Raw genomic sequence first — 26,808 nt, forward strand, 5'->3', positions numbered from 1 at the left:
CATAACTACACCCTGGGATACACACCTGTCCCCTAGATAAGTGAATAAAATGTTTAAAATTATATTTTTTAAGAAGTCAAGGTTATTTCTTTTTTAACACCCAAATGAAAGAACTTTGTGTGCTGGATTTTAATCCCACAGGTAAGCTTATTGGACTCAAAGTAAAACTCTGAAGCCATAAAGACAGGTTACCAATATTACAACCGTTCCACACTCTCCCCAAACCTGGGACCATTTTAAAAAGTAATTTCTAGAGCAATTACTATTTTTCCATGCTGATGCAAAACTCTACCTTTTTAAGGAGTGAGCAAATCTGCTGCCGCACCCCTGGCGACTGGCTGTTGAGATTGTAAGTGATGAAGAACTGAACCCACTGCATTTCTTCTGTAGAGACCACTTCTGTGCTCCGATTACTTTCACAAAGCAAGCCTAGTGTATCTATCCGCACCTAAAATACATAAAACAATACGATAATTTTTCTCTGAAATAGGAAAAGCCTAAAATACTTATAACGTGTGATATTTATGTAATCTACCAAAGAGTAAACTTTTTGTTATCCACATATACCTAAGAAAGGTTCCTTAGTCACTACACTTTGTATTACATTATGGAAATGTAATCCTGTCTCATTACATGTATAAAACTGAGACCTGCACAAGTTTACAAGCCAAGACCTTATGTACACAACCGTCTTCCTAGTGCTACCTTACTGCAGCCTTCCACAGCTCGAGTTCAGCTCACACCAGCAAAGCATCATGAGCCCTGATCAGGCTCTTGTAAGCCTTCTGGATAAACCACTACCAGGGCACACTGACACGTGGATGTGGCTCTGAGTTGTAGGTTCTTTCTGTAAGCTGTCTGTGCTCCCACCAGATACTGCATAGATGAGTACAAGGAGGACACCTTCTACAGCTCCTTAATGGGCTCCTGACAGTGCTAGGCCTCTGTCAACTCAGGGGCCTATAGCTGGGCTACTAAAGCAATCAGATTATTAGGAAATACGTATGCAACAGAAGTTTCCTTACTTGGCAGTGTTGGTGAATTAAGCCTTGCTTTACCCTTGCACTACACACAAGGTTCTCCCAGGCATGGGTTGCAGACTGAAGATGTCCATGAGCTCTAGCTGTTCGTAGACATGCCATCAAAGCTCCCAGAGCCCCTCTGTGATTACAAGACCCTAAAAGGAGAAAAGACTATTCTTGTTCCAAAAGCACAATAGCAGAGACTATTTCTGTGCTACGCAATGACTATGACGTGTCAACTTTTATGATCCAATTAACATTAAACTTTAAATTCTAACATGAATTAAAGTTCTATTCTAAAACAAAAATGACTGAAAATAATTGTTCATGACAATAATTCCAAGTAAGAACCATTATCTTATTAATTTAAAAAAATCATAGCTTATTATCTATTAATTTTTACTTTTGGCCTTAACACTTAAAAAAAAAAATCACCATATGTAAACTAGAGGAAAAAGACTCAAGTAAAGTTATAAACAATTTCACAAGAATAATAGAAATACTATAATTGTTTAAAGACTATTATTTCCTTCAAAATAAAGACTAAACTGTAACACATTTTTTGAGTTGTTCTCATTATAAAGAACACAAAATGTGGACTACAAAGATTTGCTGATTTCAGCAGAGGATCAGCCGCTAAGGAAGGCACAGAACGCTGTGGCTCACAGGAACCTTAACAAAATAAGAATAAGCTAGCATCAGAACAGGTTCATATCTCCAAACCCTCAAGTGGTCGCTCAAAAATTCAAGAATAACTGTTAAAAGACTATTAAATAATAAATTGTTTTTGTTTAAAGAAACCAAAATTTCCTCTCAGAACCAAGTTAGTTAAAAGTTTCTTCAACTGCATATAAGGATTTATTTTTTCTTTATCCAAAAGTATATTTTAATCCATCCATCCATCCATCCATCCATCCATCCATCTATCTAGAGAGTTTCATGCAGTCATGGCATTCATGGAACTGTGTATACTAAGCTGGCCTTGAACTGGAAGCAATCATCGGCTTCTGTCTCCCAAGTACAGGATTACAGACATGTAACACCAAATATGGCCACACATTAATTACAAACCATGATTTCTTTAGCACCTAAGTCTCAGCGAGATATTTCCTCCAATTCTAAATGACTACATAGTTCGTCTTTTAAGTTGTGCTTCCTACTAAACACAAAAACTCACCTGCTTTATTAGGCCTGCCTAAAGAATTTTTAATTACTATCTCAATCACCAGGATAAAAAAAATTATATAAAATACAGACACCATTCATCTAGCTTGAGAACAAAAGAATAAATTAAGGTAAGTTAAGCTCTTGAGTTAAGTAGTACTGGCTACTCTCTGAGAGAGTAGCTCAATATCCGCATGGCAGCTCACAACTGTCCTTAACTCCATTCCAACATATTCGATGCCCTTTTCTGGTCTCACTAGGCACATACAAGTTGCAAATATAGACACACAAACAAACCACTCCTACATATTCAAATCAATCATTTTTAAAAAACAAAACACAAAACAAAACCTTACAACTGAAATCACAGCTTGGTTTGGTGAAACTACTTTAGCCAAAAACTCCACTCTGCTACTGAAAGTAAAACGTTTCAGTCTGAAGTAGCTGTCATTAATAGCTTTCTTTACCATTTATAAAAGGGAAGAGAGGAAATATTTAAGCTAGAAGATGACAAACATCTGCCCAGAAGTTTACATTTAAGTGTCCTAAATAGAAAATAAAACAAAAACTATCTCACCAGTTTCAGTATCAATAGATGCCTGAAGAATCTGCACCATGTAGTGCAGGCTCTCAGGGCTGTAATTCAGTAACCTTGGCAAGTAATAATCAATCACATAAGACCTCTGATCCAAATTTCCTCCGCACAGTACAGAAAGAACAGGAAAAACCCAAGTGTCATGCCACTTGTCCATCCAGGTATTGGTGACAGTTTGGGACTTCAAATGGCTCTTATGATTTTTAAACATGGTTTCCAAGAGGTCACTTGCATAAGGTACCAATGACTGGTCTCCCATCACCTCTAGGATTTGAGATGGAATAGTTTTATCTATTGCCAAAATATGTTCAATTCCAAGACTCTCAACCAAACAGCCAAGGCAAGCGTACTTCCCTTTAATCTGCCATTCCAACTGCAGAAGACTCTTAGTCAATTCCAGAAAGAAGGGGTCAGTGACTAAATCTGCCCCTTCCATGGTGAGCCGGTGCATTTGCAAAAGATTTCTGAAGATGATTTTGGTTTGGTGTCTCAGAGCATCCAATGGATGTTCCCAGTGTGTATAGACATATTCCAGAAGTCTCCTGGGTATGGTTGAATCCCCATTCAGATGATCCTTTAAGCTTGGGGAACATGATTCAAGGATTTGTACGGCTGAATTGGTCCAAGATGCCAAGATTCTAGACAGGAACATTTCTAATGTTGACTCCTTAATTCTGGAGAAAAATAAACCATGATGTATATCATTATAAACTGCCTAGTAAAAGGAATTAGTTAGCTATCACAACTTTTAAATACAAAGAATGAACAAAACATGTAATGAAATTTACGACATCAACAAATTTACAAATAAGGCCAAACTGAAAGTAAAATTTTCACATGAAATCTTTCTACTGTATAAAATATATATAAAAAATAATATAAATGAAATGTTCATTATTTTTACTGCGATGATGGTTTCATGGGTATTTAAAGTATGTGTGTGAGTGTGTGTGTGTGTGTGTGTGTGTGTGTGAGAGAGAGAGAGAGAGAGAGAGAGAGAGAGAGAGAGAGAGAGAGATGCATTCCAGTGAGTGCACAGATGCATGCACACAGGCCAACAGAAGACATCCGGTGCCTTCTCTTATAGCTTTTTATCTTATTTCCCTGAGACTGTCTCTTACTGACCTACAAGCTGGCTATCTCAGCTAAGATGGCTGGCCAGCAAGCTCTCAGGAGTTACTTGTCTCCACTTGCCAATGCTGGGGTTACAGGCCCATGTGTGGCTGGAGATTTGAACCCAGGTCTACACACGTGCAGAGCATACACTCTATGCCACTGAGCCATCTCCCTGGCCTCTCACGGAGATATTAAAATAATCTGAGGGCCCAGCTGAGAAAGGTTGGAAAACCATGTTTTGGTCTTGGGGTATCTACTGTTTTAAGATGATGAAAATATGATTTAGAGAAAGGCCTCAAGAGGTAATCTAAGCTACACTCAAACTCATCTTGCTGTTTCTGCCTCCCAAGTGTCCCATAATGACCATCTAGGAAGATGGGAACATTCTGAGGTTGACTAGTGATGGCTGTGCAATTTCATGAACATACAAAAAGACACAGAATTGTACCCATTACATTTGTAAATATACAGTATGTGAATTGTATCTCAAACTTGTAAAAATTATTTTAGAGCCTTTTCCTTATAATAGTAACGTTTACTGCTATTAAATTGTATTCATGGTCTGACTTTAAAAACTTACTATAATTTTTTTGTTTTTGTTTTTGTTTAAATATTTTTATTTTCTATATTCTTTGTTTACATTCCAAATGATTTCCCCTTTCCCGGGTCCCCCCTCCCCATATGTCCCATAAACCTTCTTCTCTCCATCCCTTCTCCAATCACCTCCCTCCTTTTTCTCTGTTCTTATATTCCCTTCCAATACTAGATCGATCCTTTCCAGGATTAGGACCCTCTGCATACTTCTTCATAGGAGTCATTTGTTATGCAATTTGTGCCTTCGGTATTCAGGGCTTCTGGGCTAATTAATATCCACTTATCAGAGATTGCATTCCATGTGTATTCTTTTGTGATTGGGTTACTCACTTAGGATGATATTTTCCAGATCAAACCATTTGCCTAAAAAGTTTGTGAATTCATTGTTTCTAATTGCTGAGTAGTATTCCATTGTGCAAATATACCACATATTCTGAATCCATTCCTCCTTTGAGGGGCATCTGGGTTCTTTCCAGCTTCTGGCTATTATAAATAAGGCTGCTATGAACATAAATGGAGCATGTGTCTTTATTGCATGCTGGGGAATCCTTTGGGTATATGCCCAGGAGAGGTATAGCAGGGTCCTCTGGAAGTCTCATGTCCAGTTTTCTGAGGAACCTCCAGACTGATTTCCACAGTGGTTGTACCATCTTACAGCCCCACCAGCAGTGGAGGAGTGTTCCTCTTTCTCCACATCCTCGCCAACACCTGCTGTCTCCTGAGTTTTTGACCTTAGCCATTCTGACTGGTGTAAGGTGAAATCTCAGGATTGTTTTGATCTGCATTTCCCTAATGACTAATGATGTTGAGCACTTCTTAAGGTGCCTCTCGGCCATCCGAATTTCTTCAAGTGAAAATTCTTTGTTTATATCTGTACCCCATTTTTAATAGGGTTATTTGGTTCCCTGGGGTCTAACTTCTTGAGTTCTTTGTATATATTGGGTATTAGCCCTCTATCAGATGTGGGGTTGGTGAATATCCTTTCCCAATTTGATGGTTGCCGTTTTGTCCTTTTAACAGTGTCCTTTGCTTTATAGAAACTTTGTAATTTTATGAGGTCCCATTTGTCAATTCTTGATCTTAAAGCATAAGCTATTGGTGATCTGTTCAGGAACTTTTCCCCTGTGCCCATGTCCTCAAGGGTCTTCCCCAGTTTCTTTTCTATTAGTTTCAGTGTGTCTGGTTTTACATGGAGGTCCTTGATCCACTTGGAGTGAAGTTTAGTACATGGAGATAAGAATGGATCAATTCGCATTCTTCTGCATGCTGACTTCCAATTGATCCAGCACCATTTGTTGAAAAGGCTATCTTTTTCCCACTGGATGTTTTTGGCTCCTTTGTCAAAGATCAAGTGACCATAGGTGTGTGGGTTCATTTCTGGATCTTCAATTCTATTCCATTGGTCCACTTGTCTGTCACTGTGCAATACCATGCAGTATTGCTCTGTAGTATTGCTTGAAGTCAGGGATACTGATTCCCCCAGAATTTCTTTTGTTGTTGAGAATAGTTTTAGCTATCCTGGGTTTTTTGTTATTCCAGATGAATTTGAGAATTGGTTTTTCTAACTCTGTGAAGAACTGAGTTGGGATTTTGATGGAGATTGCATTGAATCTGTAGATCGCTTTTGGCAAGATGGCCATTTTAACTGTATTAATCCTGCCAATCCACGAGCATGGCAGATTTTTCCATTTTCTGAGGTCTTCTTCGATTTCCTTCTTCAGAGACCTGAAGTTCTTGTCATATAGATCTTTCACTTGTTTGGTTAGAGTCACACCAAGATACTTTATATTGTTTGTGGCTATTTTGAAGGGTGTCATTTCCCTAATTTCTTTCTCAGCCTGCTTATCCTTTGAGTATAGGAAGGCAACTGATCATTTACTTATTTATTGCATGTGTGGACATGTGTGTACATATGTGCCAAGGTCAGAAGTAAACTTGCAAAAGTCATTTCTCTCCTTCTAGCATGTAGGTTCAATGAATCAAACTCAGATCTTCAGGTTTGGTAGTAAGAACCCTTAAGAGCTAAGCCATCTCACCAGACCCTGTTTGACATTTTAAATGCTTGCTCATTTTGTCCATAATTTCCAAACACCAAAGAAACTCAGCTTTATAAGACCTTACTACAACAGGCTTATCAGTGAGCACTTACTGTATAACTTCACTTTACCCATCCAGTAAACTGTTTATACCATGTATGTATATAACACATATTACTTAGAATTCATGAAACTCATGAAACAGGGTCATGTTTTTTAAAATAGTATCATGAGTGGAAGACACACTCAGGAGTTAGGTCCATACACTGTGCTTTCAGAGGTTCAAAGCTCAGTTCCCAACACCCACGCCAGGCAGGTCGCCACCAACTGGAACTCTAGTACCAACTATCCTCTGCCCTTTCTGGCCTCCATGGCACTTCATACACAAGCAAATACCTACTACACATATGAACATAATGAAATAAAAATAAAATATGTTTTTAATGCTAGCATAAATTGGGTGTGTGGTAGTGTATACTTGTTATGGGAGGAGAGGTAGAAAGATCAGAAGTTCAAAACCAACCTTAGACACAAAGTTCAAGGTAACACAGGACTGACTCAAAACAATCAAAAGAAAAAGTTAGCATAGATACTGAATGTTAGAAATATTAATTCCACATCAGCCTGCACCAGTAATTTCTGTTTTCATCACCTGCTCTTTCTCTCACAAGTCTATTTTATTCTCACATATTTCAATTTAGGATTTATCCTACCACATTTAACTAAATTAATTTTGTTGGCTTAGCTATAGCTTTCAAATGTCTTATAAGCAAAACAAACTATGAGATAACAAAACGAAAACTCACTGTGAACTCAAGGTGAACAAAACATGCACAGTATCCAAGAGCAAAGCCTCCCCGCTTGGGCCCATTCTCCCATCCTGCCAGTCCAGCATAGCCAGTGTTCCCTGACACAGGAATAAAAGCGTGGAGGCTGGCACATCAGCACAGCAAAGGCTCCTACAGCTAGTCATGAACCACTCAGGGATGCTGGTACAGTCAGCTGACCGGAGAAGCAAGCTGCTGATCTGTGAAACAAAAGGTAATAATAAATAATAATATCTTAAATACAAACCTGAATATTCTAGGAAAACTAATGAAACAGCACAAACACTGAAATTGTTATACTAACTTTAAAAGTGAGAACAACTCAATCTAAGCACACCTATCTTTTTTCTGCTATGAAAGATCTTACTCTTAGAGGAGTTCTGAGGAAAAAATTCAATTGTAGTCAAGATAATTATTTTGCATAATCTCAGAATACAGACATGTTTAATATAAGACTGGGTTAAAAGACAAAGTGAGTTTCTAATATACTGAGAGGAGGGAAGACCGCTAGCAGCCATTACAAAGATGTGGTCTCTATTACCAAATTACACTCTCCTAGGAGATCAAATTCACTAAAAACTGACCCTCACATGCCTCTTGTATTACAAAGAATATGGTTAAGTATGTTGCAAAGTTTATTCTTTAAAAAAAAGACTATCAGAATATTATTACAGTGTATGTAACTAGTCACTGCACAGTTGTAATGTCAGTCATCCTTACCACACTGACACACACACTGACACACAGATCTGAAAACAGCCCTAGAAGCACCAGGAACGAGGCAATAATATGCTGGCAGCAGGTATCTCTGCACAGGTGACGTCCGGGCAGCTGTAACCACACTGTCCTCCCTGCCCTTGCTTCATTTGTTTATTTAGAATTATCATTATAAGAGAAAAGACCTATTGTAAAAATCCCATCTATACCAAATAAACTTTTTAAAATTTAGCCAATCCAGTTTAAAACTTGAGGGGCAAGTAAAATGGCTTAGTGAGTAGAGACATGTCAAATCTAACAACCTAAGTTTGATCCCCAGGACCCACATGGAAGAAGGAACAAACCAACAACCATAGGTTGGCCGCTGACCTATGCACACACCCATGTGTGCACAGACACACACTGACACACATGTGACACATGTGTGCCCATACACACACTACAAATAAATAACTATAAAATAACAAATAAAACATTTAAATTTAAAAAACTGATGTCCATCTAATTCGCAGAGAAGGATAATTATAAAAAGAAGATGCACTCACCAATCCAGGAAGCTTTTCAGATGGTCGGAACATGGTCTTAATGAAAAGCACAACAGCTAATCCAGATGTACTCTGAATAGTCTGCAGTAGGTCATCTACGGTGGGGGAGGGTAGAGCAAACACCACATTTTAAAGGAGGAAGGGTCTGGTGTGGTAGAAAGAGTAGTGATTTTGGATCAGGCAGGCCTCACTAGTTCTAGCCTGACCATTCCAAGGCAACTAGATCTCAGACATGTTACTTAACCTCCCAGAAACTCAACTTGTTCTTTTTAATGAAAAAAAAAAAAAAAAAAAAAAAAAACTCATACCAAACAAGCTGTCATAAAGTTTAGGAAAAAAATGAAGAGAAAGACCAAACCCAGCACATGAGCTTCCTTCCTCTTGCCCAACACCTTTCTCATAACCTCACCATCTACATCTCTGGCACACCTTGTGACACCATCACCTGCCCCTTCCCACCACTGAAACCTCTGTATTCCAAAAGACAATCTTTCTTAGAGAGCTTGGAAGGTCTATGTGAAAAATCTATACCACATTAATTAGAAACCTTGCTGACACAGCACTCAAAGTGACCAGACAATTTTGAGTTGCTATTTTTTTCACATATTACATTAGCCTCCAGTTATGTGAATTCTTCAACTCTGACTAAGAATTATGATAGACACTACAAGTTAAATATCCTCCGTCCTCCATCTCTGGGAACAAAACTGACTTTTATCAGCCATATGCTTAGCCAAAAACAGGATCCTTGCTTCCACAATCTTCCTCACAACTAAAGGCAGCCCTGAAGAGTGTTCAGACCAATGGGCCACAGGCACAAATCCCTGGGATCTGATAGTTTTTCCTGATTAAAGTACAACTGTCCCATCTTCCCACTTTGAATAAACACATGATGCCTGCAGCTACAATAGACGTATGCCAAACAGGAGGTAACAAACATATAGGTAGATGCCAACAAATAAAAATGCAAGAGCAGAATGCAGAAGCTGGTCCTACATTGATGGCAGCGTGTCTGGGCCACCTGCCTCTGAAGTTCATGATACAGAAGAGAAGCATCATGTCAACGTTCTGTTACTAACTACACTTTACTACAGTTAGACACTATAAAAAGCTTTAAATTCCTTAAGAATAGCACTGGCAAAGTCCCATCAACCGCTCAGAAAATAAGCTGTCTCTTTACAACTGTGTCTGGAACTGGAGAATTGACTTAGCAGTCAAGAGTACGTGCGCTTACAGAGGACCCAGGTTCATTTCCCAGTATCCACCAAATAGAAGCTTATATCCATCTATAAACCTGATCCCAGGGATCTGCTGCCCTATTCTGACCTCTACAGGTACCTAAATTTACATGGTGTACATAAACTCATATAATCACACACAATACACATAAAACTACAATAAATTTTAAAACATTTTAAAATTGTGTCTTCTCTATATTTCACCAAAATCTTTTATTTTTTCAGATTATTAAATTCACCTTTTAAAAGGTAACTATCTTGTTAAAGTTGTCTATAAATTCTGTCTTGATAAAAGTAACTCATTAGGGTCTGGGGAGATGGCTCAGCGGTTGTGCCATCTTAACCTCTTGCTGCGCTTGCAGGAAATCTAGGTTTAGTTCCAGAGCTTACACTGGACAAGTCACAGCCACTTCCAACTCTAGCCAGACACCCTCTCTGGCCTCCTCAGGAATCCACATGCACTCATATTCAGAAACACATATACAGAAGTCTAAAATTCTACTTAAAAAACACCTAAGTAATTTGTTTCGTTTAAATTCCAAAAAGTCCAAGGTAAAAAGAAAAACAGAAATACTAATTAAACAATAAAGCTATGACTTTTCCTAGTCACCAGTATTAAAACAAAAAAATTACCCCAGCAAAAGCAGAGTAAATCACCATTTCTTACAAAGAGGAGTTCTAAATAGGTTCCCGTGTGTATATGTATGTGTGTGTGGGGGGGGAGGGTGTGTGTGTGTGTGTGTGTGTGTGTGTGTGTGTGTGTGTGTGTTTTCACATGCACTCCACAGTGTGTACATGAAGGCTAGAGAATAACTTGTAGGAGTCCATTTTCTCCCTTCATGTGAGTTCCGGGAATCAAGGATCAAATCCAGGTCATCTAACTTGGTGGCAAAGTCTTTACCCAGTGAGACATCTTATACAGCCAAAGTTTTGTTTTTATTTTCTGTTTAATTTTTTAATTTTTAAAAATGTTATGTGCATGGGTGTTTTACATCTTGCATGTATGCCTGTGCATCTTGTGTGTACAGTGTTCAAAAGAGCAAAAAAGGGCATACGATCCCCTGTGACTGGAGTTAAAGAATGATGTGAGCTGTTATGTGGGTGCTGGGAATTGAACCCAGGTCTTCAGAAGAGCTGCAGTGCTCTTAACCACTGAGCCATCTCTCCAGCCACATGTGGTTGGGTTTTAGTTGCTGCTGTTGTTGTTTTGGCTTTTGTTTTTGTTCACTTGTTTGCTTTTAATTTTGTTTTTTATTTAAGTTAAATTCTTATATACATTACTACACAGAATAGCAGATGAAAAGAAAGGATAATTTAATCTTTTCTGTGATACTTAAATGTTATGTAACCCCTTTGTGGTTTTTGGTTTTTTCCTAAAAGATTTCATATATACATACCCAGTTAATAAGTTATAAGAAGTGACCATGAGTGAACTCATCATTAGAAAGAGAGAACTTGGCTTCCCAGCCCATCTATCCATGTACCTCATCCCAACCATAACTTCCTTTCAGACTCTGAGTAAACACCACTCTGACTTTCACATATTCTTCAGGAGCTTTAACAAATGAGTACGTATCACTACACAGGGCAGCAGCAGCATCCTTTTTTAAATGTCTTTTAGATATCTTACACTATTTCTTCCTTTATCTGTCTTTATCCCTTTATCTCTGATGAAGAACTCTGGACCATTTGACTTGCAGAGTTTTCATCAACCAGAATATTTTGTTTGTTTATTCCTGGTATATTCTCTGTTTAATTGAATGCAGTCCTCTAATTCCTGCAAACTGGCAGCTAACCTAGACATAGCACCTCTCAAATTCATTCCTTTGGGAAGATGACAGGTGGCAGCAACAAGAATCTAAGAGGTACGTTTTGTCTGGTTTTCTGTTTCTGTGATTACTGACGCCTAATGCCAACTACATCAATCACTGGTGTTACATAAGGTGACAATCTGTTGAGTTACTTCATTTTAATTTATTAATTAAATTATTAATTTATAATTAATAAATTTCTCATAAAGAGAAATTTCTTTTCAATTAGCTTCCTTGTAGTACAGTTCTTACTGACAGAAGAGATATAATGGGGAACTAGGCAACCAGGCCCACAATCAACAACTGGTATTATTATTAGAATATAATACATCTAAGAGTTCAACTCATCTTTCCAAATCTTCCTTAAATTTGGTAACTACTTCTGAAAAACTTTCTTTTATAACCTAAAGGCTTACCAACACCAAGGTATTGCCTTTTTTCCTTTGTACATAATAATCATGCTAACACATACACATTCACAAACTGGGAAAAGTTCTTCAACCTCCCTTGCTGAACTCATATATTTAAAAGACAAAAAACAAGCAATCAAAGACGCATTAAAAACATGTAATCCAGGCCCTTTATCCACTGGTTGACAGAGAAGTTCCATATCTAAACTACATGTATCAGCAAAAGCTGAGTGGCATGCAGTTATAAGCATCAATTTGAACACTGACACACTCACCATCATTTAAAAACTTGGTGAAAATGCTCAGCAAGCCACACATCCTCTGCCAGATGGGAGAGCTGGAGTCATTCCAAAGACTGCCCTGGAGCACTTGTACTTTCTGTACCAATGTCATGGCAACTCTAACACCTACCAGCAAGTCATTCATTAACTGTGCTTGAACAATACGGTTTCCAGCAAATTTTCTACAAAGAAGAAAAGAGAGGATTTCAGAAGGAAATTCAAATATAATTGTCACCGCCCTTGTGCCCCCCTAAAACCAGCATGGTCCTGCACTGGTCTATTTGGGATTAAAGCTGACATATGTCTCTATCTCCCATTTGCATAAGCATTCCAGTTACACAGCCTCTAACTGTAAACTCCTAATACTCTTACTTCTTTAGCAACACTAAACTTACTCCCTATTTTAGGGCAAAGATGATAAATGTTTGAAAAGAAGTGAAGGCGTAGTGAGTCCACTACACACGTAAACTCTCAGTCTGCACACTCTTTTCCTACCTGCCTTCAACACGCTCTCCTAGACTTTGACCTCAGACATATGACTAGATGGTTCTCTTCTCCCTAAACTATTTACCTACATATGTATTTCTCTCCTCCCTCTCATATCTCGCCCCCTGCTCTCCGATGTGAAGGAGCACCCAAAGCTTCAAGTACACTAAACAGGTCCTCTGACAGAGAGATATAGTCCCAGCCTGCCCTACTGTATGTCAAAGCTCCCAAAGATTCAGTTCTTAGTTCTCAGTTCTCTCCCTTGATGCTGATATAGCTCTTGATGCATATAGCTCTTAAGCTTCCAATTATATTCTGTATGTTTACAAGTGCCAAAATTTTGGTTCTAACCAGGTCTCCCCCATTACAAACTTGGATTTCTAACTTCCTACTCACCATCTTCATTTGGGTATCTAATAGGTATCTCAAAATATATGAATTTATACCTGGCTCCAAACCCACGCTACCTGCTAGGATCTCTAGCTCTAAAAACACTGCAATCATGCTGCTTCCTAGCCTCTCTATCCCATCTGTAAGGAAAGTTTAGTTTTAACTTCAAAATATATCTGGACTCACACTGTCCATGGCAATATCTGACCTTGACCATTCTCATTCCTCCTCTGGGTTACAAGAGCTTCCAACTAGTCTCCCATCCTTTAACCTCGTCCCAATTGGGCTACTTTCAATAGGGGAGAACAGATATTATTGAAACTCAAGAAAGGGAAAAACAGTTTGTAACTTCCTCAAACCTTGGGATAATAGGTATAGAAGAGAGTGCAGAGGGCCAGTAAATATCTTCAACAAAATTGTAGAAGAAAACTTCCCTAACAATGAAAGAGATGCCCATGAACATACAAGAAGCCTACAGAATTCCAAATAGATTGGACCAGAAAAGAAATTCCTTCCATTACATAATAATCAAAACAGCAAATGCAGTAAACAAAGAAAGAATATTAAAAGCAGCAAGGGGAAAAGGTCAAGTAACATAAAGGCAGACCTATCAAAATTACACTAGACTTCTCACCAGAAACTATGAAAGCCAGAAGAGCCTGGGCAGATGTCATACAGATCCTAAGGGAACACAAATGCCAGCCTAGACTACTATACCCAGCAAAACTCTCAAACACCATAGATGGAGAAACCGAGATATTCCATGACAAAACCAAATTTACACAACATCTTTCCACAAATCTATCCCTACAAAGGATAATAGATGAAAAAAACACCACCACAAGGATGGAAACTACACCCTAGAAAAAGCAAGAAAGTAGTCTTTTCTCAACAAACCCAAAAGAAGATACCCACACAAACATAAAAATAACATCAAAAATAACAGGAAGCAACAATCACTATTCCTTAATATCTCTTAACATCAATGGACTCAATTCCCCAATAAAAAGACATGGACTAACTGACTGGATACGTAAACAGGACCTATGCTACATTCAGGAAAGCACGTCAGTGTCAAAGACAAACACTACAGAGTAAAGGGCTAGAAAACAATTTTCCAAGCAAATGGTCCGAGGAAACAAGCCATTCTAATATCGAATAAAATTGACTTTCAACCAAAAGTCATCAAAAAAGACATGGAAGAACACTTCCTACTAATCAAAGGAAAAATTTACCAAGAACTCTCAATTCTGAACATCTATGCTCCAAATGCAAGGGCACCCACATTTATATTAAAAAAACTTTATTAAAGCTCAAAGCACACATTGTACCTCACACAATAATTGTAGGGGACTTCAACACACCACTCTCATCAATTGACAGATCAGCGAAACACAAGCTAAACAGAAACACAGTAAAACTAACAGAAGTTGTGAACCAAATAGATTTAACAGATATCTATAGAACATTTCATCCTAAATCAAAAGAATATACCTTCTTCTCAGCACCTCATGGTACCTTCTACAAAATTGACCATATACTCAGTCACAAAACAGACCTCAAAAGATATAAGACTGAAATAATCCCATGCCTATCAGATCACTACAGATGAAGGGTGGTCTTCAATAGCATAAAAAAACAACAGAAAGCCCACATACACATGAAAGCTGAACAATGCTCTACTCAATGATGACTTGGTCAAAGAAGAAATAAGGAAAGAAATCAAAAGACGTTTTAGAATTTAATGAAAATGAAGGCACAACATATCCAAACTTATGGTACACAATGAAAGCAGTGCTAAGAGGAAAACTCATAGCCCTGAGTGCCTCCAAAAAGAAACCGGAGAGAGCATACACTAGCAGCTTCAGCTTAACAGCACACTTGAAAGCCCTGGAACAAAAAGAAGCTAATACATCCAAAACAGAGTAGACATCAGGAAATAATCAAACTCAGGGCTGAAATCAACCAAGTAGAAACAAAAAGAACTATACAAAGAATCAACAAAACCAGGAGCTGGTTCTCTGAGAAAAATCAATAAAACAGATCAACTCTTAGCTACGCTAACCAGAGGGCAGAGAGACAGTATCCAAATTAACAAAATCAGAAATGAAAAGGGAGATATAACAACAGAAACTGAGGAAATTCAAATATCATCAGATGCTACTACAAAAGCCTATACTCAACAAAACTGGAAAATCTGGATGAAATGGACAATTTTCTAGACAGATACCAAATACCAAAGTTAAATCAGGATCAATTAGACCATCTAAACAGTCCCATTACCCCTAAAGAAATAGAAGCAGTCATTGAAAGTCTCCCAACCAACAAAAGCACGGGCTCAGATGGTTTTAGTGCAGAATTCAACCAGACCTTCAAAGAAGACCTAACACCAGTACTCTACAAACTATTCCACAAAATAAAAAAAGAATGAACACTGCCCAACTCATTCTATGAAGCCACAATTATGCTGATTCCAAAACAACACAAAGATCTAAGAGAACTAAAAGAACTTCAGACCAATTTCCCTTATAAATATCAATGCAAAAATACTCAATAAAATTCTTGCCAACCGAATCCAAGAATACATCAAACTGATTATTCACAATGATCAGGTAGGCTTCATCCCAGGAATGCAGAAATGGTCCAATATATGGAAATCCATCAATGTAACCCACTACATAAGCAAACTCAAAGAAAGAAACCACATGGTCATTTCATTAGATGCTGAAAAAGCTTTTGACACAATTCAGCTTCCCTTCATGATAAGAGTCTTAGAGAGATCAGGAATTCAAGGCCCATATCTAAACATAGTAAAAGCAATATACAGCAAACCTGTAGCCAGCATCAAACTAAATGGAGAGAAACTTGAAGCAATCCCACTACACAGGCTGCCCTCTCTTTCCATATCTATTCAATATAGTACTTGAAGTTCTAGCTAGAGCAGTTAGACAACAAAAAAAGGTCAAAGAGATACAAATTGGAAAAGAAGTCAAAATATCACTATTTGCAGATGATATGATCATATAACTAAGTGACCCCAAAAACTCTACCAGAGAACTCGTACAGCTGATAAACAACTTCAGCAAAGTGGTGGGATATAAAATTAACTCAAACAAATCAGTAGCCTTCCTATACTCAAAGAATAAACAGGCTAAGAAAGAAATTAAAGAAACAACACCCTTCACAACAGTCAAAACAATATAAAGTATCTTAGTGTGACTCTAACCACACAAATGAAAAATTTGTATGACAAGAACTTCAAGTCTCTGAAGAAAGAAATTGAAGATGACCTCAGAAGATGCAAAGATCTCCCATGCTTGTGGATTGACAGGATTAATATAGTAAAAATGGCCATCTTGCCAAAAGCAATATACAGATTCAATGCAATCCCCACCAAAATTCCAACTCAATTCTTCATAGAAGTTAGAAAGAGCAATTATCAAATTCATCTGTAATAACAAATATCCCAGGTTAGCTAAAACTATTCTCATCAATAAAAGAACTTCTTGGGGAATCAGCATCCTGGACCTCAAGCAGTACTACAGAGCAATAGTGATTAAAACTGCATAGTATTGGTACAGTGACAGGTAGGTAGATGAATGGAACAGAAGTCAAGATGCAGAAATGAACCCACACATCTATGGTCACTTGATCTTTGACAAAGAAGCTAAAACCATCCAGTGGAAAAAAGACAGCAATTTCAACAAGTGGTGCTGGTTCAACTGGATGTCGGCTTACAGAAGAATGTGAATCAATCCATTCTTATCTCCTTGTACAAAGCTCAAGTCCAAGTGGATCAAGGACCTCCACATAAAACCAGGCACACTGAAACTAATAGAAAAGAATTAGGGAAGAGCCTTGAGCACTTGGGCACAGGGGAAAATGTCCTGAACAGAATACCAATAGCTTATGATCAAGAATTGACAAATGGGACCTCATAAAATTACTAAGTTTCTGTAAGGCAAGGGACACTGTCAATAGGACAAAAAGGCAACCAACAAATTGGGAAAAGATCTTTACTAACCCTACACCCGACAGAGGGCTAATATCCAATATATACAAAGAACTCAAGAAGTTAGACTCCAGAGAACCAAATAACCCTATTAAAAAATGGAGAACAGAGCTAAACAAAGAATTCTCAACTGAGGAATACCCAATGACTGAGAACCATCTAAAGAAATGTTCAGCATCCTTAGTCATGAGGGAAGTGTAAATCAAAACAGCCCTAAGATTCCACCTCCCACCAGTCAGAATGGCTAAGATCAAAAACTCAGGAGAAAACAGGTGCTGGCAAGGATGTGGAGAAAGAGGAACACTCCTCCAGTGCTGGTGGAGTTGCAAGCTGGTACAACCATTCTGGAAATCAGTTTGGTGGTTCCTTGGAAAATTGGGCATTGTAGTACTGGAGGACTCAGCTATACTACTCCTAGGCATATACCTAGAAGATTCTCCAACATGTAATAAAGACGCATGCTCGACTATGTTCATAGCAGCCTTATTTATAATAGCCAGAAGCTGGAAAGAATCCAAATGTCCCTAACAGAGGAATGGATACAGAAAATGTGGTATATTTACACAAAAGAATACTACTCAGCTATTAAAAAACAATGAATTCATGAATTTTTTAGGCCAATGGATGCCTAGAAAATATCCTGAGTAAGGTAAACCAATCACAAAAGAACACACATGGTATGCACTGATTAGTGGATATTAGCTTAGAAGCTTGGAATACCCAAGATACAATTCACAGACCAAACGAAGCTCAAGCAGAGGATGGCCTTGTTAGTCATCAAAGGGGGGAGAGGTCCTTGGTCCTGAGAAGGCTGGATGCCCCAGTATAGAATGCCAGGACAGGGAAGAGGGCATGGATGGGTTGGTGAGTAGGGGGAGGGGAATGAGATAGGGTGTTTTTGGAGGGAAAACCAGGAAAGGGGATAACATTTGAAATGTAAATTAAGAAAATATCTAATTAAAAATAAACAAATAAATAAATAGAGGAAAGGAATAAAAAAACAAGTAAATAAGGGAGAAAAAAAGAAAAGAAATAAAACAGAAATTGAAACTCTTTTGCACACCAATGTTTAAGGCTCCATTACATAGCAACCGAAAAGTAGAAAAAGCCAAAACATCAGCAGATAAAGAGACAAAATGTGTCATATATACACAGTGAAGTAGTTGGCTATAAAAAGGAATAAAATTCTGCTACACATTACTGCATAACTAGGTCTTCAAAATATCTCAAGTGAAGTCAGCCTGACCCAAAAGGACAAGCAGGCTGAGCATGACGGTATAAAGCATGACAGTATAGAACATGAAGGTACAGACCATGATGGTACAGAGCAGAGCATGACGGTACAGAGCAGAGAATGATAAAACAGAGCATGAAGGTACAGAGCATGAAGGTACAGAGCATGACGGTACAGTGCAGAGCATGACGGTACAGAGCATGACAGTATACACCTGTAATCCCAGGACTCAGGAGGCTAAAGCAAGAAAATCATGAATTCAGTGCCCACCTGATACAGTGAGACTATATCTTAATCACCCAAATGTATATAAATAATGAATATATATGTGCAAATGTATAATAAATACTCATAGATTTATGTGATTTCATTTATATGAAGTGTCAAAAACAGGCAAATTCAAAGAGACAGAAAGTAGGATGGAAGTTAGCGTCGTCTCAAGACAGTGAATTTGGGAGGGGCATACATTGACTAAGAAGCACCTGTAAAATAACCAAGTCAAAATGTCTAGGAACTGATTATTGAGTCTACTAAGGAAGAAGAGATCTAACTGAAATCCCAAATATTACGTAGACAGTGGCTGACACCAAAGAACTAGACAACATAAAGCAACAGGAACAAGATAAAGTGCAGGGTTGGACTGAGGTCCATCAGATGATCCAAGACGTCTAAAAAGGAGACAAAGGAGCAGAAGACTTCAGGTTAAAGTGGGCATATAACTATTACCTCTACTCCACTGCAGAACTTCCCTAAACCAGTCAGGAGTCAGGGTTTCAAATACAAACAGCATAAACAGAAGCATAAGGAACAAGGTCATGTCACTCTTTTAGAAGATCCAAAGCATATGAGCGACTGGCAACAGACTTAACAGAAGCAAAGATGAAAACCAAGTCAGAGAATAAAACTGGAAGTAACCATGGTTTCAACTCCAAAAGGCTTAGAGACCATGGGCACTTTAGTGCTGGCTTCACGCGGAGAGCGAAAACAGAAAGAGCGAGCACTCTACACCAACCTCTAAGCCTGCACACAACCGAACCACCTGTGGAGAACGGAAGCAGTGCTTGTCAGTTCAAGTGCAGCCTGAGCTCTCTGGAAAGAAACAAACGTAACAATCCAGCAAGAGTCTGTCAGGAAAACAATACACACAGATAAAGCAGCTATGCCACAGTGCACAAAGGAGGTAAATGTGTGCACCCTGGCTATCAAAAGCCAAGGTCTCTCTCAGCTGGCTTTAAGCGTCACTCAGAAATTAGAACATTAAAGCAAAGAATGGGTGATGCTGCTGCCACAGATCTACTACTCAAGTATTACGAGCAGGACTTAAAGAACCCCAGGAACAGTCCACTAGACTAGACTGGAGACCTGCAGTCAGTCCCACCTGGGTGCACAGATCCGCATCCATTTCTACTGTTCTATTCCTGAAAAGGAGGGCGCCAAGGATCAGACTTCTGAGGAAAGTTTCTTGTCACACATACAAGGCGTAAGCACAACAAATGGGGGGAGGAGAACAAAAGCAAAAACTCAGAAAAAACACAGACTATGTAAAGCTAAGAAAACTTAAAAAAAAAAAAAACTATTATAATATTGTTAATGTCTTCAAAGAGATAAGAAATTTTACCCATAAAATATCACACAATCAAAGGTAGGAGACATGACTTTTCTCTTTCTCATTTAATTGTAATAATAATGTGTTTGATCTTTAGAAATGAATTATCATTTGAACATGGCAGTACATACCTGTAAACCAGCACCTTAGAGGCTGTGGCTGGAAGATTACAAGTTTGAGGCTAGCTTGGTTTACACAGTGAGATCTTGTCTCCAAAAAAAGATATTCTAAATATATTCTAAATTTTATAATATATTTAAAAATATATTCTAAATATATTCTAAAAAATATATTCTAGAAAAAATATATTCTAAATTTTACATAAATTTGTATGTCTAAATTTATATATAACTTTATATTATATATATTACAAAAAATTTGAAATAATCAATCCAAATGTTGGAAACAGCATAGTCTGAGATCTTTTAGAACGTTTCCTTTGTACAGAAACAATTCCAAATGTGCACACAGACACGTGCACAGCATGCAAACAAACAGCACTTACCTGTTTTCTTCCAGGGTTTCAATTAAACTCTTCTGCAGAAAATGAAGCACTGAAACAGAGAGAACAATGACAACCAGAACTCCAGCCTGGAACATTTGAAACCATCTACCACAAATGATGTCATGGAGAAGCAGGAACTTCAGGAGCATGGCTACTTTAGTTATGTGGAGTACTCTAAAATTGCCACGAAATTTAAAGGAGTCAGTTCTAAAGTGACTCAGAGAAACTGTCATCCCTCAGAGCAAAAGAAAAGATCAAGTCTTACCATCTTCAAGCAGATTAGCAACACTTGCTCTACCTGCAGGTGGGAAAATAACAATGCTAAGGAATTTTTGCCAAATGAACAGTTAAAAACAGTAATGTAATCACAGACATAACCCAGGAAAAGGCACTGAGGAAGTGCTGACTTACCCAGGTTAAAGTTCTCCATGCAGGAAGATATGTTATCGATTACTTTTCTATAAGAATATAACTCAGTAGTATTTAATTCTTCTTGAAGATGAAAAGTAAAACTGTGTGTGGCCTGAGTTACAAAAACCTCAGGTAGGCCATTGAGTGAGCTGCAAAAAGGAACCAAAGGATATAAAACCTTCCATCAGTGACTTACGTGTGGAGAGCGAGAACCATACAAATGTTAACTACTGAACCACACCTGCAAACTACAGCCACAAAATTATTACCTCACAGGTATGGTGGCCTCACATGGTTATTGTGACCTCACATAGTTATTGTGACTTCACAGTTATTACAACCTCACACAGCTATTATGACCTCACACAGCTGGCATGAGCTCATAGTTATTATGACCTGCAGTTATGACCTCAGTAATTATGACCACACATAGTTACTATGACCTCACAGTTTTTATGACCTCGCAGAGTTATTATGACCTCATATTTATTACGACCTCAACCACCACCAGTGAAATTCCATGGTCTACCACTTCTCATCTGACTCTCTGGCTCCACTTTGCTATTTCTGATCCCCAGGTGGTTCTCAAAGGAGTAGCAGTAGCCAGAGCAACAGTACTAAAGCAACATGTACTCACTGTTAGAGTGGCTTTACCACATGGTGCTGGCTTTTCTAATTTCCCCGTAGAATGTAAAATTCAAAAAGAAAACTCGAACCTGTTTTCTTCATTTAACCCCAGTTTCTAGGAATGTGCTTTTAAAGCACAGTTAAGTGCTCAGCAAGAATTTTAATATAAAAACTAAACTGATGACAAATTCAATCCAATAAATCAAAACAAAGAAGCATTTTGTTTTTAAAAAGTTCACTGCTTTTCCAGAAGAAATAAATCTAAAAACTGAAATATCCTGAAGAAAGAAAACTCAGTAGGAAGGTAACTCATTCTATAATTGAGTCATGTTATCAAATAGTTCACAAAAGACTGGGATTGGTTCAAAACAAAAACACAAGTCTAAAATAGTCAAACCCACGTTATATAAAATACATAATGGCAACACATATTCTAAATATGAAGGGAACTACATGAGCCAGAGTTCTGGGATATAGAGGCCCTACTTGAAACAGAAAACTAAACTGGATCCCGACCTTAACTAATACTAAAAACAAATTCTATATGGATTTTAAAACTGAGCAAAAGAAATAAGACAAGCAAACAATATAGAATTACAAGAAGCTTAAGTATGCAAGAAGTAAAGTTTAGAAATCGACGTAATGAGAAGTATCAGTAGAGTCTTTATTTCTATAAAGACAATATATCATGCACAAGGTGGAAAAATAAGAGAATGCTATTGGCCCAATGAAAATATATATAATAATTTAAAAGATAATCAAACTCCACATCTTGTAAGATGTGCAACCCAACCATGAGTTGGGGATGGGGTTCCGTGGGAGAGAGCCTAACATACAGGATCTCCACAGGAAAAAACCTAGTACCAAGAAAAGATCAACACTAATAATCTGGGGAAAGTAAATGATAACAAAATAACATTTTTCATCTTCAGATTTTAAAAATATAAAGACACAAAGAAATAAGCCGTGTCACCCCCAGATGTGGGCGTATAAGTAAACAGAGTAGGAGAGATACAGTCGGCAACATCCATAAAACAAGCCTTAGGGCCTAGAAATCCCACTGTAGGAATACTGACAAATGACTACACAAGCTTTGGGCATGATAAAGAATATTACTATAATTGCAGAATAATAAAGTCTAACATCAGATATTCATCAATGGCAAGGACATTAAATAAATCAAGTAAGATGTATAATGATACACATTTTGATATAGTCATAAGGTGGACTATGTGCACAGACATAAATGCAAGCAAAACACTCACGCACAAAATAAAAATAGGTGAACATCTATATCATGGATCTAATCCTGTACTATCTGTGTTAGAATATATGGGAACAGAGAAAAGGAGCAAAATGATATACTTAAATATCCACATGAAAGAACTGACCCAGAAGCCAAGGAACTGTGGTCCACTGAATAAATGCCATTTTTTAAAAAAAATCCTATAACCTAAGGTTTTTGCAGTCTAAAGCCCCCCAGACAGACACATAGACAGACAGTATAGATGAAACATGTAGCAATATACTTTGGCTTAATTTTACATTGTATGAACTTTCCTTGCTTTTTCTTTTCCTTTTAAGTACTGAGAATGTAACCCAAGGCCTTCTACCTCCTAGGTAGGTAAGCACACTACCATCAAGTGTGTCTTCAGTCCCTGACTATTTTTTGTACCATTCAACTTATCTCCCTTCTTTTCTTTACCTTGCCAAAACTTTCTTCAAGGGGTTCTTCAGAGTCAAGGAAAAATAAATGCCTGCTAAAATATCCAAACAACTTTGAATACTGGGATCGCACACACCATTTTTATCGACTTTCTCCAGGAGAGGTACAATCTATAATTGTTAAAAAAAAAAAAAAAAAGTAATTTTTTTATAATGTCAAATGCATCAAACTTACATGATTACAAATATTCTTTTAATTCATTTTTCTTTTCTTTGAAGGGAAGAGGAATAATGACCCTGAACTTTTGATCCTCCTACTTCTACATCTGAGAGTTGAGACTACAGGTCTGTCTCACTATGTCTGATTTATGTGGTGCTAGGGATCAAACTCGGGCCTTATCCATGCAAATACCCTACTAACTAGGCTACATACCCACCCTGATTCCAAGAGTTATAAACCTTTAACACAAACATGTCCATTTTCACTTCCTAAACCACTTCCACTCAGAGTCAGGTGCCTAATGGATGGCCATACAGAAAATCTACAGCAATCTTTACAAGAGAGTAATATATTTAACTGGTTTCAATATAGGTATGCATGTGTGGAAAATCTAAACGCTGAAAAGCAAATAAGAACAACTGATATTTAAAATTAACTTTCAAATGTGCCACTAAAAAGCTTTAAAAATTCAAAATTAATATAAATATTTAAAAAATATCTTCACAAAAATTGCACACAGTTGTCTCCTATTTATAGACCTGATGTCAGTAGAAGCTTAGCTACTGTTTCTATTGCTGCTCGGAATAAAAGGACTTTATATAATGAACAGGAAAAGAAAAACTATCATTTCGTGACAAATTAGCATTAAGCAACTACAACCAAAACTGTCAGTTAATCTTTAAAATCTATACTAGCATAATAATATTCGAAACACACCCATGAACAGAAGCCTTGGCTTTACCTGTTTAACAGAGTGGATTTGTGCCACTGCATCTGTGAGCTGTACACAGTATAACAGCAAAGAAGCTAGATTTTCCCCGTCCTCATCAGCAAATGCTAAGGAACACAAAAATGCCAATGAGGTAACTACATACAGATTAATAAGTACTTTTCTTACACATTCTGCAAAACTGAGAAGAAACCGGAGCAGTGAGATGGGTGAGGAAGTTAGGCACTTGCCACCAAGCCTGATCATGAGTTTCATACACATACACACACTCCCAGAAGCCAAACAGCAGAGCAGAGAGCCAACTCTCAAAAGCTGTCCTCTGACTTCTTCTCCTGTGTGAGGGCAAGCACGTGCCCACCTAGACACATACAATCCTACTTTGCATTCTACTGCTGTGAAATACCATCACCACAAGAAGACTGAGAAGGGCTGGGTTTATTTTATCTCACCAGTCCCAAGTCACAGTCCTTCACTAAGGGAAGTCAGGGCAGACACTCAGGCAGGGATCTGGAAGCAGGACCCAAAGCAGACCAGGGACTCAACACTGCTCACTGGTTGCTCCATATGGGTTACTCAGTTTGCTCTTATTATACAATGCTGATGCACCTGTTTACGATGGCACTGCCTACAATGACCTGTGCCCTCTCACATCATTAATCTAGAAAATTCCTTCCTACCACACATACACACACAGACTTGCCCACAAACCAACTGATGGAGGTATTATCTCAATTGAGGTTCCTTCTTCCCAAATGACTCTAACTCCTGTCAAACTGATAAAAAAAAAAAAAACAAAAAAAAAAACCAGCACACATACATAAACAATAATAGAATAAAAACAGATCTAGGGCCCATGATGCTGAAAGCACTTGTTGCAGAGTCCTAGGTTCAGTTCCCACATGGCAGCTCACTGCATCCCATAACTACAGCTCCTGAGTACTAGATGCCCTCTCATGATCTCTGTGAGCTTCAGGGGTGCAAATACAGGGTGTATCTAGAAACATAATCTAAAAAAATAAATAAAATAAAGATAGATAGAAACCAAAATAGCAAGTAGAACTCAGCCTAAAGACAAAAAATATTCAACAAAACTAGTTTTTATCCAAAACAAGATACAAATACTATATTCGATAGGTTCCAGAGATTCAAACACTCTGCTTGCAAACCTGCTAAATTGTTCATTGGACAAATGAAATTTAAAAATCACATACATCTCAAAGTTTCCAGGTCCTGATGACAGACGGTCAGTGCAGCAACCTGCATTTCTCTTTTCTTCTTCACACCCATCTTAAACAGGATGAACAGCAGTCTCTGTAAGAAAGGAGAACTTAAGGCAGTGATCCAGCAGAGGGTTTCTCCTGCAACTCAGTGTCATCTGGGCCCTCGTGACTCTTATTGAGAACAGTGTGCTGTGTACTTAGGGTGCTTAGAGCCTCCCCAGCCTGCATGCCATTAGATACCAGGTCATCGTACTACAAGTTAAGATGACCAATAGATGTCTCCCAACAACGCCACTACGAGAATGCACAACAACTCCAGGCTGTGTGACAATCACTGAGCTGAGGAGATCAGGTTTGCAAAACAAAAACTGTGGGCTTTTTATTAGTTAGTTTTGGGTTTTTACTACTATTGCTTGGAATGTGTGTCTCACTATGTTGTCCTTAAATTGGGTGCTGCTTTGAAGGAGAGATTTTTGTCCCATTGAAGGATTAGAAATCCAATGAAAGTTTTGAGGATATGGATTCCAGCTTCAGTCAAAGGAAAACTTATGTGGTCCAATATGGAATGGGCTACCTTCAGACCCTCCCAGACAGAAAGTGATTCAATATGTTTCACTTAAACTCCTGTCATAGCTTCCTAACTGCTTCCACTTGCCTCTGAAGAATCTATTCTTGTCAGTCATCAAAGCAATCTTTAAAAAAAAAACACTAACAAAGTCTAATCATGCACTTGCTTATAAACTTCCCAAAGGTTTTCCCTTGCACTAAATATAATTTATTAATTATTAATATCCAAATTTGGGTGTTTGGCCTAAAAACAATTTGGCCCCAGCTTCCTCTGCCATTCGTTTCAGATGAATCTGTTCTGCCACCTTAAGACATGAGACTTCCAGATCTGACAAATAATGCTCTGTCCCACACATATGACAAGGTTTATTTTTTATTATCTGGGGTTTTGATTAAGACCACTCACGAGCTTTCTGTAACATTACCTAAAATGTCATCACTCTGATACATATACCATTTGCATTCTTTCTTTCACAGCATGTATTACTACCTAAAATTACACTAACTTGCATGCCTGTATACTGCCTGTTTTTCCTAGCAGTGAACTGCATAAAGGTTGCAATGAATTAATTGAATGGTTGTGTTCAGTGCTTTAGTTCTCAACTCCTTAACCGTTCAGGCATGTAATAAATGCTTTATAAAAATTTGGTGAACTAAATCAAGGAATTCTTAATTAACATTTGCTAGAGATATTATGGGGGAGGGGCATATATACTTTTAATAGAAGACAGATGGGCTACCTGCTACCTAAAAGGGCACACTACAGCATAGTGACAAAC

The 26,808-nt window shown here is 38.0% G+C and overlaps 1 protein-coding gene across 3 annotated transcripts in view; it reads right to left on the reverse strand.

Moving 5' to 3' along the window:
- Thada (THADA armadillo repeat containing) overlaps positions 1 to 26,808 on the reverse strand; it is a 295,912-nt gene that overhangs the window by 268,360 nt on the left and 744 nt on the right. For 2 of the 3 annotated variants that reach the window (XM_052186487.1, XM_052186489.1), the window contains exons 2-13: positions 25,454 to 25,553; positions 24,255 to 24,349; positions 23,333 to 23,463; positions 21,001 to 21,149; positions 20,855 to 20,887; positions 20,590 to 20,638; positions 12,351 to 12,538; positions 8,617 to 8,711; positions 7,334 to 7,554; positions 2,764 to 3,455; positions 1,026 to 1,177; positions 293 to 448 (exon numbers count right to left, since the gene is read on the reverse strand). In XM_052186487.1, coding sequence (XP_052042447.1) covers positions 293 to 448; positions 1,026 to 1,177; positions 2,764 to 3,455; positions 7,334 to 7,554; positions 8,617 to 8,711; positions 12,351 to 12,538; positions 20,590 to 20,638; positions 20,855 to 20,887; positions 21,001 to 21,149; positions 23,333 to 23,463; positions 24,255 to 24,349; positions 25,454 to 25,529 — 2,037 coding nt within the window. In that variant the 5' untranslated portion in view covers positions 25,530 to 25,553. Of the gene's footprint in view, positions 1 to 292; positions 449 to 1,025; positions 1,178 to 2,763; positions 3,456 to 7,333; positions 7,555 to 8,616; positions 8,712 to 12,350; positions 12,539 to 19,856; positions 19,897 to 20,589; positions 20,639 to 20,854; positions 20,888 to 21,000; positions 21,150 to 23,332; positions 23,464 to 24,254; positions 24,350 to 25,453; positions 25,554 to 26,808 lie in introns of those variants that run through there. The other variant, XM_052186488.1, reaches the window with a different exon arrangement.

The sequence above is a fragment of the Apodemus sylvaticus genome, chromosome 6 (assembly GCF_947179515.1).
Source record: "Apodemus sylvaticus chromosome 6, mApoSyl1.1, whole genome shotgun sequence".
NCBI lineage: Eukaryota > Metazoa > Chordata > Mammalia > Rodentia > Muridae > Apodemus > Apodemus sylvaticus.